At 39.9% G+C, this 16,124-nt stretch overlaps 1 protein-coding gene across 1 annotated transcript; it reads right to left on the reverse strand.

Moving 5' to 3' along the window:
- Positions 1–12,916: 12,916 nt before the first annotated feature.
- LOC140712395 (F-box-like/WD repeat-containing protein TBL1XR1) lies at positions 12,917–15,528 on the reverse strand. The gene has a single exon (XM_073019007.1). The coding sequence runs from the start codon at positions 14,950–14,952 to the stop codon at positions 13,408–13,410; it is 1,545 nt and encodes a 514-aa protein (XP_072875108.1). The 5' UTR covers positions 14,953–15,528; the 3' UTR covers positions 12,917–13,407.
- Between the last annotated feature and the right edge of the window lie 596 nt (positions 15,529–16,124).

Consider the following 16,124-nt stretch of genomic DNA (forward strand, 5'->3'; position numbering starts at 1 on the left):
GTCAGGAGTTTGAGACCAGCCTGGCCAACATGGTGAAACCCTGTCTCTATCAAAAATACAAAAATTAGCCGGGTATGGTGGTGAGTGCCTGTAATCTCAGCTCTGCGGGAGGCTGAGGCAAGAGAATCAGGCGGAGGTTGCAGTGAACCAAGATCGTGCAGCTGCACTCTAGCCTGGGCGACAGAGTGAGACTCCGTCTCAAAAAAAAAAGAGAAAAGAAAACCGTCACAAGAGACACAACATATTACATGATCCTTTGATATGAAATGTCTGGAATAGGCAAATCTACAGAAACAAATAGTAGATTAGAGGTTGCTTAGGGCTGGGGGAGATGGGGAAATTGAGGGGGTGATGGCTAAAAAGTACAGGGTTTTAGTGATGAGGAGTGATGAAAATATTCTAAAATGGATTGTGGCAAAGGTTATGCAACTGAATATACTAAAAGCCATGAATTGTACACTTTAAATGAATGAATTGTATGGTAGATGAATTATACCTCAATAATTGGAAATATATAACACGATTATATATGTTGGAAAATATAACATGATTCAAATGACTCATTATCTTGAAATCAGACATATTATTAGGTCCCTATGAAAAAGATCCAGGGTACATTTATCAATTCACCCATCCATTCACTTATTCATTCATTCACAAATAGACACAGGATAGGCCGGGCGCGGTGGCTCAAGCCTGTAATCCCAGCACTTTGGGAGGCCGAGGCAGGCGGATCACGAGGTCAGGAGATCAAGACCATCCTGGCTAATCCGGTGAAACCCCGTCTCTACTAAAAAATACAAAGGACTAGCTGGGCGAGGTGGCGGGCGCCTGTAGTCCCAGCAACTCGGGAGGCTGAGGCAGGAGAATGGCGTAAACCCGGGGGGCGGAGCTTGCAGTGAGCCAAGATCGCGCCACTGCACTCCAGCCTTGGCGACAGAGCGAGACTCCGTCTCAAAAAAAAAAAAAAAACAAATAGACACAGGATAGGAAACAGGAGGAGGAATAGGTTTGTGGGGAAATCAGTTTGGGAGATGCTAAGTTTGAAAAGCCAGTGGAACATGATCCAGTAAGAGCAGCCCGGCAGGCAGCAGAGATGTCAATCATCACATCAAGATGGAGAAGCCTGTACTAAAATTATAGATCTGGGGGTCCTTTGCATAAACTGAGAGTAGTCGAAATTAGGAGTAAGTAGAAAATGTGTAAGGCAGAATTTTTTTCTGGAATTGTGGTAAAATACATATAACAAAATTTACCATCTTAATGATTTTAAGTGTACGGTTCAGTAGTGCTAAGTATATTCACATTGTTGTGCAACCCATCTCCAGAACCTTTTCATCTTGCAACACCGAAACTCTACACCTATTAAGCAACTCCTCTCCATTTTCCCCTAACCCCAGACCTCAGCCCTCAGCATTCTACATTCTTTTCTGTAAGTTTAACTACTGTAGATACCTCATATAAATGAATTTATACAGTATTTGTATTTTTCTGACTCGTTTATTTCAGTTAGCATAAAGTCTTCAAGGTTCTTCCACATAGTATGTGTCAGAATTTCATTCTTTTTAAAGGCTATGTGCTATTGTATGTATATTCCACATGTTGTGTATCCATTCATCCCTCGAGAGACACTGGGGATGCTTCTACCTCTTTCTACTATGAGTAACACAGATGCACTAAAATCTCTTTAGGATTTATCTTTTTAATTCTTTTGGTATATGTCCAAAAGTGAAACTGCTGCATCATATGGTAATTCTATTTTTAGTATTTTGAGGAACCAACATGCTTCTCTCCATAGCAGCAATACCATTTTACATTACCACCTACAGCATACAAGAGTTCCAATTTCTCCACATCCTTATCAATACTTGTTACATATTTTCTGTGTGATTTTTTTTTTAAATAGTAACTATCCTAATGGGTATGAGGTGATATCTCATTGTTATTGCAATTTGCATTTCCTTAATGATTAGCGATGTTGAGCATCTTTTCATATGCATGTTGGCCATTCTCTCTTCTTTGGAGCATTTTTGATTCAAGTTCTTTGCCCAGTTTTAATCAGGTCATTTGTTTTTTTGTTTTGTTTTTAGTAGAAATGGGTTTCACTATGTTGGCCAGGCTGGTCTCAAACTCCTGACCTCAGGTGATCTGCCCACTTCGGCCTCCCAAAGTGCTGGGATTATAGGTGTGAGCCACCGTTGCCCAGCCAGGTATCCTTTCTTTTTTTTTTTTTTGAGACGGAGTCTCATTCTGTCACCCAGGCTGGAGTGCAGTGGCACGATCTCAGCTCACTGCAACCTCTGCCTCCCAGATCTCAAAAAAAAAAAAAGAAAGAAGTACTTGGTAATGCCAAGAAAATTTCAGTAGCTATCAGTAATCAGTAGGATATAACAGAAATAGCCCTGTTTTAGAAGTGACGAAAACTCAAATAACTGATTTTAAACATCAGTTACTTTCTATGGGGTTAGCTTTCCACATCCCGAAAATGACATCGATGTGTTTTGTTATTTTTGTTATTTTTGCATCCTTTTCAATACAAACATTCTATGGAATCTTCACTTGCATATCATCTGGGTTTAAGTGAGAGGGTGTCAATATTCGAATGGGATTTGAGCAAGATGTAGCTGTGCCTTGTGTCATGTCAGCTGATGCTGAAGATTGATGCTGGGATTTTCCTGGGTCAGTCGTGTTAAAATCTCCCCTAGGCTTCAAGGTCAGCTTCATGAATTCTCATAGCAGCAACTTCTGCCATTCCCATGTAACACCAGAAGATAAACTCGGTTCTCTGAACATTCATATATAAAATAATATGTCATCTTATGATTCTTATGATTGGCATAGCAAAGTGAAAATATACAAACATCATATTTAGCCCAACTTGAAGCTGCATATTCAGTCAAAGATAGAGCTTTTCCTGGCCAAAGATACTTTGGTCAGAAATATATAAACAGTGAACACCAAGCTATCATCTTGCAAGTAACACATATGCTCATGAATCTCCAGCTACAAATAAAAATATCAGCTAAAACTACCCCCTTCTTGTAAATGAATAAAAAACACGGCAATTACAAGATTTGCCTATGGCCATAAAATGAAGTGGGGTTTATCTCAGAATTAGAATGCCTACCATCAGCCTTTGAGTACAAAGTTAATTCCCCTATACGAGACTGCAGCAAAAATAAATCCAGCTGGAGAAAAGGCACACAAGACAGCAAATAATAGTCAGCTGCAGACTCTTTGGATCCAAAGTAGAAAATATTCAAGTATGTGTTTCCAATCCCTTCATTCTCTCCTGTAATGATTGCAGCTAATCACTGCCAGCCAAACATTAGTTCTTCAATTGTGACGATCAATAGAATAGATTAGCTGTGGAAACCCTCTGTTCATATTACCCTTGCTTTCCTTTCCATATGGTATTTTCATTCACTAGAGTGGAAGCAACCACGTGAGGTTTTTCCCTCCATACATAAACTCATTAAATGCCAAGACTGTCACTTTAGAATTCACACACACACACACACACACACGCACGCACACCAGGGAACATACCTGTAGATTTAACAAAACAGCACCAACCCTCGTGGCTTCACTAATTTCAAGGCTATACATCAGCTGTGGGAAGCGAGGAGGATTTTGATTATTTGATGGAAGTATTTCAATGTACACAGTGCAGATGGAGTGCCTGCAGTGAAACAGAGGCAAACAAGATGGTTACAAATCTGCATCTCATTTAATGTTAGACTGCATTGTTTATTCAGTTGTTGGGTTTACAGGAGAGAAAATTTCCAAATTTTATGAAAAATAATAAAATCAAAATGAAAGGACAGAAAAATAAAACTACCACCAAAATATAATGGTTTTATGAAATTATCTTAGTAAAAGTAATTGCCTCCAGTATGTTTTTCCTACTTAGATTAATAGTGTGAATTAAAATGGAACAGCTATGTAAATAAAGTTAATAAATTAACTTGCCCAGACTTCTGACTTTGTTTTCAATGATTCTCTAATAGCACAATCATTCTATAAACATTTGGTAATAAGAGCTGTCCTTGGGGCTCTTTTCCTGTTAAACCAGCAGAGGGAGTATTCATTAACATAACACAAAAAAAACGCCAGCCGCAGTGGCTCACACCTGTAACCCCAGCACTCTGGGAGGCCCAGGCGGGCAGATCACGAGGTCAGGAGATCCAGACCATCCTGGCTAACACCGTGAAACCCTGTCTCTACTAAAAAATGCAAAAAATGAGCTGGGCGTGGTGGCTGGTGCCTGTAGTCCCAGCTACTCAGGAGGCTGAGGCAGGAGAATGGCAGGAACCCAGGAGGCGGAGCTTGCAGTGAGCCGAGATCGCACCACTGCACTCCAGCTTGGGCGACAGAGCAAGACTCCATCTCAAAAAAACAAAACAAAGAGGCCGGGCGCGGTAGCTCAAGCCTGTAATCCCAGCACTTTGGGAGGCCGAGATGGGCGGATCACGAGGTCAGGAGATGGAGACCATCCTGGCTAAAATGGTGAAACCCCGTCTCTACTAAAAAAATACAAAAAACTAGCGGGCGGAGGTCGCAGGCGCCTGTAGTCTCAGCTACTCGGGAGGCTGAGGCAGGAGAATGGCGGGAACCCGAGAATGGCGTGAGCCGAGATCCGGCCACTGCACTCCAGCCTGGGCGACAGAGCGAGACTCTGTCTCAAAAAAAAAAAAAAAAAAAAGGCCTGTAACCCTCACCGGGAAGGTCTGCAGCTTCACTCCTGAAGCCAGCAAGACCACAAATCCACCAGGAAGAAGGAACAACTCCAGGCGCGCTGCCTTTAAGAGCTGTAACACTCACCGGGAAGGTCTGCAGCTTCACTCCTGAAGTCAGCAAAACCACGAACCCACCAGAAGGAAGAAACTGCAGACACATCTGGATATCTGAAGGAGCAAACTTCGGATACACCACCTTTAACAACTGTAACACTCACCGTGAGGGTCTGCGGCTTCATTCTTGAAGTCAGTGAGACCAAGAACCCACCAATTCCAGACGCAGTATCACCACTGCCTAAGATGTATGCTATGAATTTGTTTTAACAAAGTCATGATTTTAGTTCAAAACACATTTGTTGTAATTTCTGTTTGGGGATGAGAATATTTATTTATTTATTATTTATTTGAGATGGAGAATCACTCTCCAATCCAGGCTGGAGTGCAGTGGCCTGATGTCTGCTCATTGCACCCCCACCTCCTGGGTTTAAGTGATTCTCCTGCCTCAGCCTCCCAAATAGCTAGGATTACAGGTCTGTGTCACAACACCCGACTAATTTTTGTATTTTTAGTAGAGATGGAGTTTTGCCATGTTGCCCAGGCTGGTCTCAAACTCTTGACCTCAGGTGACACACCCACTTCAGCCTTCCAAAGTGCTGGGATTACAGGCGTGAGCACTGCGCTTGGCCTAGAATCTTCTGAAAGTAGTCCCAAACTCTACATAACATGCTTTAATTAAAAGACATGGTCACCAAAACTATTTGTCTGAGTTTATTAACTAAACCATTCTACTTTTCAAAACATTTAAAAGAAATTCAGATCATAGGCACTAAAATTTGGTTTTATGGCTTGTCACTTTATAATATACCTAAATTCACGTTTCTCAGCATATCATCAGTAGATAAACACCTATAAAAAATTAAGCATAAAAGCTACAGTGACTTTTAAAAATTTCATGGTCAGGCTGTGGCTCACGCCTGTAATCTCAGCACTTTGGGAGGCCAAGGCAGGCGGATCACGAGGTCAGGAGTTCAAGACCAGCATGACCAACATGGTGAAACCCTGTTTCTACTGAAAAACACAAAAATTAGCTGGGCATGGTGGTCTGTAATCCCAGCTACTCAGGAGGCTGAGGCGGGAGGGAGAATTGCTTGAACCCAGGAAGTGGAGGTTGCAGTGAGCTGAGATCGCACCATTGTACTCCAGCATGGGTGACAGGGTGAAACTCTGTCTCAAAAAAAAAAAAAATTTTTTTCAGACATTTATCATGATATTGTTCTAAAGTAATCTCACTTTAAATTAAAATATTTTAAACCTTTGGAATTAGTTAAAATATCTGTATTCATTTCTGCCTCTGATTTTATCTATTTAGTATCAAAATTTGCCAATAAAATTAATCAGATTATATTTGTTAAATGGGTTCAAACTTATGATGATGAAATGTTGCGTGACCATGAAACAATGGGAAGTTACAAAACTTATTGTATACTGCAAAGATTCCCACTTCCCATGTTGTGAGAACAAAGGAATTGTCATTTTGAGGTAGACCTAACATCCTTCCAGGTGGTGATCTGACCCCAGAAGCAACCCCAAGATGTAAAACATTTTCCCTGATATTACCCTTGAAGATCTTGGCTTATTTTAGTGTCTGTTGTTGATCAAGTTTTTTAAACATTTTATGAATCTCTTTCTTTTGTCTGATAGAACATTCTGTATGCATAACAAGTTCTACAACATCATTGGCAATAACAGTAGGTGAGTGATGTGAAACACAGAATTTGTAACCAGATATTCCTGAGTTAGAATTTTGATGCTGCCCTCGGTGATCTAGAGTAAATTACTTCAACTTCATTATTTCCACATAATAAATGGGAATAGCAATAACATCTAAGGTCAGCATAAAGATTTAAAAAGTTTATACATTTGTATGTGTAAGTACATGTATACATATATGTGAAACATTTTTATAATTTATTATTAATTACTCAAGGCTTAAGGTTTCTTATTCTACTTTATGAATAGTGTAAACAATCTTGCATTTTTCCTTAGTTACATCCTTTATAATATTTACAATATTTTAATTGAATCCTTTCACTTGGCTAAATTCCTACAAAGGCACGATACTCCTTCACCCCTCCCCAGCATGGGTACATTGGTGTTAGAATTTGAGCATGTTGGATCATAATCTTTAGGGTAGGATACAAGAATCTACAATTTTCACAGATTTCCAAGGCTCTACTTACAGAAACTAGACTTTGAAGACCACTGCTTCAGAATCTCATAAAAAGTAGAGTATGTAGATTCACCTGATTTTTTAATTACCTCAGCAGAAAACTCTACAAACTCACTTAACGTCTTCAATGACCTGGATCTAAGAGAATTCCTCACTGTTTAATGTTTTTTGTTGTTGCTGCTGTTGTTTTTTTTGACCTGGAACATATCTGTACTGCAGATTTGAAGCTTTCTTTCAAAAGCTAGGCCCTTTCTGCTTCTGATATTATTTAGATCTTCAGTTTACTGGTCAAGAATACTTTATAAAGGTTTTACAAGAATATCAGTGTCTCAAGGCTTGTGAAAGTATAGTTAAACTACACTTATTATACTTTTTATATTTCTTTATTCCTTTCCCTTTCATTATCTTCCCATTTTAGAGGGTTAAAGTGTAATAATGCTACAATAAGGACCTTAAACTCATATGAGGCACTTGGACATTTGTCACAGAGAAGAAAACTTTAAAATGTTGAAACGAAGAGGACTCTAGACTCAGACAGAACACAGAGACAAATTTTAGCCCAACATGACCGTCTGCTTGATCTGTCCTTAGTCCTTTGCTTCCTCTGTTCTTTTCCACAATAATTCAAAAGCTAGAATTGCTAATCATGTTTTTCCCCCCTCTTGGGCTTGAATCTTAGTTATTTGGAGGAGATCATATTTCAAGGTCTTGCATTTTTCATCTTCAACATCCTGGCATGTCCCTACAATGTGTTTAAATAAGCACCAGGCTTCTTGACGGTTATTGCTTTTTAAAATGCTATCTCCTTTTATTCCCTGATGTCATCACAGTGTCAGAGTTAGCTTTCCTAAAATGAAATACCTACAGTATTAACAATAAAATAATAGCATTTATGCTGTAATAAGTAGTAGCAATTCAACAGCATCATTTAAGCACTTAATAAAATAGGGCAGACACTATATAAATAACAACACTTTATGTGAGCATTTTGTATTCACATTTTATAGCTAGTACTAAATGCATAAAACTGAGCATCTATATAAGACAAATTTTATTTTTCTAATATAACCAGTATGATGTAGATAAATCTCCTTTTCTAAAAATGAACATCATAAAGCTTTATTGCATTTCATCTGGTAATAAAGGTCAAAGTAGGACAAAAGAAGTAATATATTTCTTATATACTCTTGAAACCTACCCAATAGTCCTATAAATAGTTTTTTGGGTTTTTTTGTTGTTGTTGTTTTTTATAAACATAGAAATTGACCCTTCTGGTCTTAAAGCTTGAAACTTACATTTGTTTTATCTGAGCTTCTTCCTCAGGAAACAACCTTCAGGCCTCCCCAAAAAAGTATCAACAAACTGAAACTCACCAGATCACCACATCCAATGAGATGCCAGACCCCTCATTCATTATGATTGCTTCCTTGCCCCTCCCTAGTTCCTGTTTTCTTACATATTGTTACATTTCTTCCCTGCTACGTAAAACACTAATTTTAGTCAGTGAGTTGGATTTGAGATTGTCAGCCCTTTCCTCAGTTACAGCACCAGATTAATATCTTCTTCTTTGACAACAGTTGTTGTTTCAGTGATTGGCTTTTTGTATGACCAGCAGCAGAATCTAAACTGAACCCCTGATGTTCCCGTGACAGATTTTGGTTACCTGACCAGGAACACATTGCTTGTGTCTTGGCTGCCTTGAGCCTAGAGTCTCAGAAGGCCTCCTAAGCAGTTGCCCACCCAATTTTCACTGGAAGTGTTTTGGTTTCCTTCTGGCACCACAGCAGCTACCCCCAACTACATTCCTGATTGTCTAGTCAGAACAGCATTTGACATTTGACATCTGAATCCGGATAGGTGAGAGTTAGGTCCTTTGTGGGCCTGGACAGCAGAATCCCCTCCTCTCAGTTTGAGAATTTTGACAGTGTATTTCTCTGCCTTGAGCCACAGTGCCCGGCCAATGTTCTTAGATTTAAATATCAGACATCTATCAGATTCCCTTCACCCTACTACAAACACTGTATGCTTTTCGATAGACACAAGATTTTGTTTTCATTCAGGTGGGACTCAACAAGTATTATTTATCAGTTCACTGCATTTATCCATTTACCCGACAGAGGAAGTATATAAGATACAAATGAATAAAGTGTAAAAATTCTTTTTTTTTTTTTTTTTTTTCTGAGACGGAGTCTCGCTCTGTCGCCCAGGCTGGAGTGCAGTGGCGCGATCTCAGCTCACTGCAAGCTCCGCCTCCCGGGTTCACGCCATTCTCCTGCCTCAGCCTCTTGAGCAGCTGGGACTACAGGCGCCCGCCACCTCGCCTGGCTAGTTTTTTTGTATTTTTTAGTAGAGACGGGGTTTCACCGGGTTAGCAAGGATGGTTTCCATCTCCTGACCTCGTGATCCGCCCGTCTCGGCCTCCCAAAGTGCTGGGATTACAGGCTTGAGCCACCGCGCCCGGCCAATAATTCTTTTTTTTTTTTTTAATTTTTTTTTTTTTTTTTGAGACGGAGTCTCGCTCTGTCGCCCAGGCTGGAGTGCAGTGGCGCAATCTCGGCTCACTGCAAGCTCCGCCTCCCGGGTTCACGCCATTCTCCTACCTCAGCCTCCTGAGTAGCTGGGACTACAGGCGCCCGCCACTGCGCCCGGCTAATTTTTTTCTATTTTTTAGTAGAGACGGGGTTTCACCATGGTCTCGATCTCCTGACCTTGTGATCCGCCCGCCTCGGCCTCCCAAAGTGCTGGGATTACAGGCGTGAGCCACCGCGCCCGGCCAATACTCACTGTTTGCCCTTATATCATGTATGTGCTCAACTGTACACCATGTTTGTATTCCCAAAACCTAACTGGAAGGGAAAACTCAGAAAAATAGAATAAAAAGTATTATATATCTCCTACATCTTCATTTTAGAATATTCCAGGGGTACAGATCAGTATAAATAAGATACTTCGGTAAGTGCCCACCACATCATCTGTTTGTCATCCTTAGACCCAGATTATACCATTCTTTTAAGAAAGAAAGTTTGCGGCCGGGCGCGGTGGCTCAAGCCTGTAATCCCAGCACTTTGGGAGGCCGAGACGGGCGGATCACGAGGTCAAGAGATCGAGACCATCCTGGTTAACACGGTGAAACCCCGTCTCTACTAAAAAATACAAAAAACTAGCCGGGCGAGGTGGCGGGCGCCTGTAGTCCCAGCTACTCGGGAGGCTGAGGCCGGAGAATGGCGTGAACCCGGGAGGCGGAGCTTGCAGTGAGCTGAGATCCGGCCACTGCACTCCAGCCTGGGCGACAGAGCTACACTCCGCCTCAAAAAAAAAAAAAAAAAAAAGAAATAAAGTTTGCTACTGTACCTCCTACCCAGTAACATATATATCATATATCATACATATATATATATATAAAACATAGTTGCTACTGGTTAGGAGTGACACTCAGAAAATCATACTTAATAATGTACAATTTAGGTATAAATTCACTTAGTATTTTTAAATTTTATGTATATTCATATTTATATGAATCATCATTTAAAATCACATCTTTTGATCCTGATGGCATTAAAGGCATAAGAGGTACTGAAGATATTAATTTAATTTTGTTTACAGCTATGCACAGATATTTTTAGTTCACTCAGATTTAATCCAATACTCTATTATTTGATTAACCGTACAGCTAACAAATCATTCAGGACTCCCACTGTTTCAACAACGAGAGTGGAAAAATATTTTTTCATTTATGTTGATATGCAACTATTTGTAGTCTAAATTAATATCCTAGCAATTGATGGTGAAATTAAATTTATTTCTGTCAGATATGGTAATTTGATGACAGTGGATAAGCATGGGAGTAAGAGAAAGTTTTGAGGAAGAGAGGATAGTTTTTGTTTACTTAATGATTATTCAAAAGATGTTAAACATTCTATAGAATGCTACAGATAGTGGAATACAACATTGAAACAATTTAATAATGCAGTCAATGAATCCAGTTTTTAAAAATGGGATCCGTTTTCTAAACCTGAGCATACTGACACTTCATGAGTGTTTTATCATGCATCCTAAACCAAATCAACTCTTTCCCTTGACTGTCTTACAGTGCATAGGGTATCTCTACATTCTAGGAAAGGAATTATCAATTTTTTATATGCCACTTACAAAATCATACTTAAGGTATGATTAGGCATAAATTTACTTGTATTTTTAAATCTTGTGAAATGTTAATGAAAAGTGTTCTTGAAAAATATTTCTGAGAATATTTTCCAAAAAATGAACAAATTGTAATACATAAGGGACAATATCTTTCTAGTGAATTGATTATCAGAGTGTAATGTGGTATGTTCTGATTATGTTACATAATATTCTGATTAGCAGAAAATTTTTAAATGAGTGAATTTAGCAAAATGTTTACAGGTCAAGAAAACTGTTTTAGACTATGTTTTCTGACCCAAATGTAAGAAAGAACCCAATAAAGAGGCAGCCAGATAATGTTGTTGCTTGTAAACTTAAACAGAAGCTTGCATGTAATTTATGGTTCAAAGAAAAATAAAAATAGAAGTTATACTTTATTTAGAACTTAATGACAGTGAAAAATTACACATAAAAAAGAAGACTGTTGAACATAGCAAAAGCTGGAATTATATAGGAAATATAAATATAAACACACAAAATAAGTGCAAATTATAATGAAGTAAAAATATATCAAAGAGAAAAAAGGAAGTAGTACCGTAAAAAATAAAGGTGATTCTTTAAAAACCATAGTTAAATAGACAAATTTCCAGTCAGATTGTTTACCAGTAAAGAGAAAAAGAAGGAGATAGATCAAAAGACACAAGATGATGATGAAAAGAGGGTCAGCACTTATAAACATAATAGAAATTTAAGCCATAATGAGCACAAGAAAACATTATCAACTTACTTTTGAATATATAAAATAAAGACACTTCAAAAAACTAAATAAAACAAAAACGACTTACTAGTTTTAAAATTAAAAAAAAAAAAAAACGGCAAACATCTATCCTTACGAAAGTATAGACTTCAAAAGTATAGTCCCAGATGGGTGAACACAAACCACACTTTAAGCAAAAGCTCTCAATTATAACTGCTTGCAATTTTAGAGGATACCAGCCACACTCCTGAACCAGAGCTTGGCACTGGCTATTCCTTGTAGAACACTCTTTTATTTCCTTCTCTAGGCAAAGACATGGAATCAACCTAAATGCCCATCAGTGGTCTGCTGGATAAAGAAAATGTGCTATATAAACACCATGGAATACTATGCAGCCGTAAAAAAGAACAAGATCTTGTTCTTTGCAGGGATGTGGATGTAGTCGGAGGCCATTATCCTTAGCAAACTAACACAAGAACAGAAGACCAAACACTGCATGTTCTCACTCATAGGTGGGAGCTAAATGACGAGAACATATGGACACATAGAATGGGGGACAACACACACTGGGGCTTTTTGGAGGGTGGAGAGTTGGAGGAGGGAGAAGATAAAAAATAACTAGTGGTTACTAGGCTTAATACCAGGGTGATGAAATAATCTGTACAACAAACCACCATGATATAAGTTTACCTATGTAACGAACCTGCACTTGTACCCCTGAACTTAAAAGTTAAAAATGAATGAAGCCTGTCAGAACCACTCATTTAGTAGTCTAACATTTTCCCTAGTATTCTTTTTTTTTTTTTTTTTTTAACAGAGCATAATACCCTTTTACTGATGTGTCTTACAGATTGACATGACCAAAGTCATAGGTTTTCATTTAATTTCCAATTCCCCCTTCCACAACATGCACCAACTGAATATATGCTCTGGGAGCCATAAAATGTACCAAACATCTACCTCTTCAAAAGAATGCATTAAAATATTTTAAAGAATTTTTTGTTGTTTAAAAGGTGAACAAAATATAAACAAGAAACTGATTCACTCCCTTACTTCATGCATCCAAAATCTAAACCAAAAACAAAATTTTAAAGCAAGAACAAACTACTGCTGCAAGTTTCTGTAAGTCCATTTTCTCTGTACATACAAACTGCTCACTACTGAAGGGAAAAAAGAATATAATCCATGGTGTCTGCTGATTCAAAGGGGAGAAACAAGGCTGTCATTTAGTATCCAAAAACTGGTACATGTATGTTCTGCTTTTATAATGTATATTTTTCTCTCTTCTGTTTTTCATATCCAAAACTTCTAAATGCTATTTTAGGGGCACAGCAGATTAGATTCCAGCACTTGGTGAACAGAATTCACAAGCTGTGACAAAACTCTGTCATCTTCAGGGTGCAATTTTGTGTATATACACTTATGTATATATTTCTTTTAGATTTGGCTGTAGTGGACTGGCCATGGTTCAAGTGGGACTATAGCAGTACATGGGTCAGGGACAGTCATTTTGGCTATGTACACATTCATAGTCGGTCCATGGCTTCCAACTAGTAGCGCTATTTCCGAAGGTCTAATACACAAACTGAACCATCTGATGCACTGGCTCCAACTTTGTCTCCTGCTGCATTCCAGCAAACTTCAAAAATTCCACCTGTTCCCCTATAGCTGTGAACTAGAGCACCTGTCTGTGTGTTCCAGATGTGTACACATTTGTCAAAAGAACCACTTGCCAGATACCTGCCATCAGGACTGAAAGCTACACTGTACACAGGCTCTTGGTGTTTTGTCAAGGTATGGATGCAGATCCCTCGGTCTACATCCCACAACCTAACAGTAGAATCAAAGGATGCACTTGCTAACATAAGGTTGGCATTTGGATTATTAGTTCCTGGTCCTGTTGGACTCCATTTGATAGTATAAATTTCTTTATTATGTGCTTGCAAATCATGGACACAATTGTCTTGTTTCATACTCCATATCTTTAAAGTCATGTCATCAGAACAGGAGGCCAGGAGATTGCCAGTTGGGTCCCATTTGATAGCATTTACTTCATTCGTATGTCCTTGGAATGTTTTAATAGGTCTGTCTTGTCCTAATTTACAGACATGAATGCACATATCTGTACTACAAGAAGCAAAGGTGTTGTTGCTCTGCCAATCAACATCCAATGCTGGTGCTGAATGAAAAGGAAACTGCTGCTTGGCTTCACCAGTATGTGCATCCCAAATAATTGTAGTCTTGTCTACTCCAGCACTTAGGATGAAATTTCCTTTCTTATTCCATTTTAATGCAAATATAGGGCCTTTATGCTGCCCTAAGGTGCTAGCAAGGTTACCATCTTTAGTCCATATTCTGGCAAACCCATCATAGGAACCAGTTGCTAGAAGTGTACCTTCACTATTCCAATCTAGAGATGTGACATCCTTGTTGCTTGGAACATCTTGCCCTCCTTCTCGTATACAATGTCTAAGTACTAACTGTGTAGAGCCACTGGTGCTGTTCTCACTAAGATTCCATATTCTTGCTGTTGAGTCTCCAGACCCTGATGCTAGGAGATCACTAACAGGGTTCCAGGCACAGATGAAAACTTCAGATTCATGGCCCCGCAACACAACTGCTTTATTAGGAGGGATTTCAACATCCCCATCCACTTCCATCATATCAGTATGATTATTTGCTATAGTATGTGCTCCATTCTCTTCCCCATTTGCTGTGTTTTCTCCATTTTTTGCAGATCCTTGTTGGCTGGCTGCAGCTGCGGCAGCTGCGGCAGCTGCTGCCTGTTGCTGTGCGAGCTTATCTCTATAAGCTTGTTGTCTTGTTTGTACTACATCAGGCATTACGGCATCTATCAGGGACAGAGACTCTATTGGTCGACCATCAAACAAGGTACCATCCTCATTAATACTAACTTCTGCTTCTACATACTGTAGACCTTTCTGGATGATAGAAATCAATGCAGCAGGTGGGACGAGGGCACCATTTATATTGGACTGACTGATATGGCTTTCTATACCAAAGGTAAATGCTGAATGAGAAAATCCTGACTCTTGCAAGTATCTATATACCAAGAAGTTGACCTCATCACTGCTTATACTCATCTTTATTCCCACTTAAACCATGAGGTCACAACACAGGATATAACCCATTGGCAGTGCATTGATGTGGGGATGTGCAACTGAATATCCGGTCACCGCCAATCACAAGTTGCTGTTGTTGATGCTGGAAACGGTGGCCTCCAACGCCGCTCCCCCCTCCCGGGAATGGAGGCACTAGGAAATTCCCCTCCTCGCCGCCGCCGCCACCGCCTCCAACCACCCCCAAAATAACCCCTCCGGGGGGTGAGAGGCAATTATAACCCCAGCGAGCGGAGGGCGCGGGGGATGGGCGCCGGGAGGGCGGGGGCGGGGAGCACGGCGCGGGTCCCCAGGTGGCGAGCGGAGGTGCTCCCGCCGCTGGGGGAGGGGCGGGGGCGCACGCGGCCGGCGGCGGGGGGAGGCGGCGCGCGGGGGAAGGGCGCGAGCGGGGAGAGGAATTGAGGCAGAAGGTAAAAGCTGTTACTAAGGGAAAGAGCCAAACGGTTCGGAGCAGCCAACGGCTCAGACACTCAACACTGGGGAGAGAGGAATGGGGACCAGCCAGGCACAAATGAGCTCGCGAGGCCCGCGGCGGCGGCGGCGGCGGCGGCGGCCGCGCTTCCCTAGTATTCTTAAACCCCTTTGCCTAGCCAACATTTTCCACAGCACTTTTTGTCTTCAAACTACTGGCCTGAAGCAATCTGGCTTAGCTTTCTCAGTGGCTGGAATTGCAGGTGTACCACTGTTTTCTAGCCACAATCACTTTTTTCAAGAACTGTTTAAGATAACAGGTTAGAGGAAATCGAGATAATATTTTGAGGGGGAAGAAGGTAAAATCAATTAAGACAGGGTGCACAGAGTATTTGAATGGTACAGATAATGTTTTATCCTTTGTACTAAATAGTGTGTATGTGGGAATTCGTTATATTAGTTTGACTGTTTGTAGTCATATTATATTCATATGTGTATAAATAATTAAAAATAAAAGACAAAAGTAATATGAGCTAAAATTATAGATATTCATATTAATTTTATTTAAATATAACAAAGATTTGCCAGTATTCGAATGTCTGCAATTATTCTTAAAATGCACGGAACCTATGTTTAGGTACAGTATCACTGTTCATCCAGCCTTCATTCACTCGAATCTACTCTTATCTAAAATTTGTAGTGTAAGTAAAATTACATTCTGAATG

Source organism: Chlorocebus sabaeus, chromosome 9 (genome assembly GCF_047675955.1).
Source record: "Chlorocebus sabaeus isolate Y175 chromosome 9, mChlSab1.0.hap1, whole genome shotgun sequence".
In the NCBI taxonomy this organism is placed as follows: domain Eukaryota; kingdom Metazoa; phylum Chordata; class Mammalia; order Primates; family Cercopithecidae; genus Chlorocebus; species Chlorocebus sabaeus.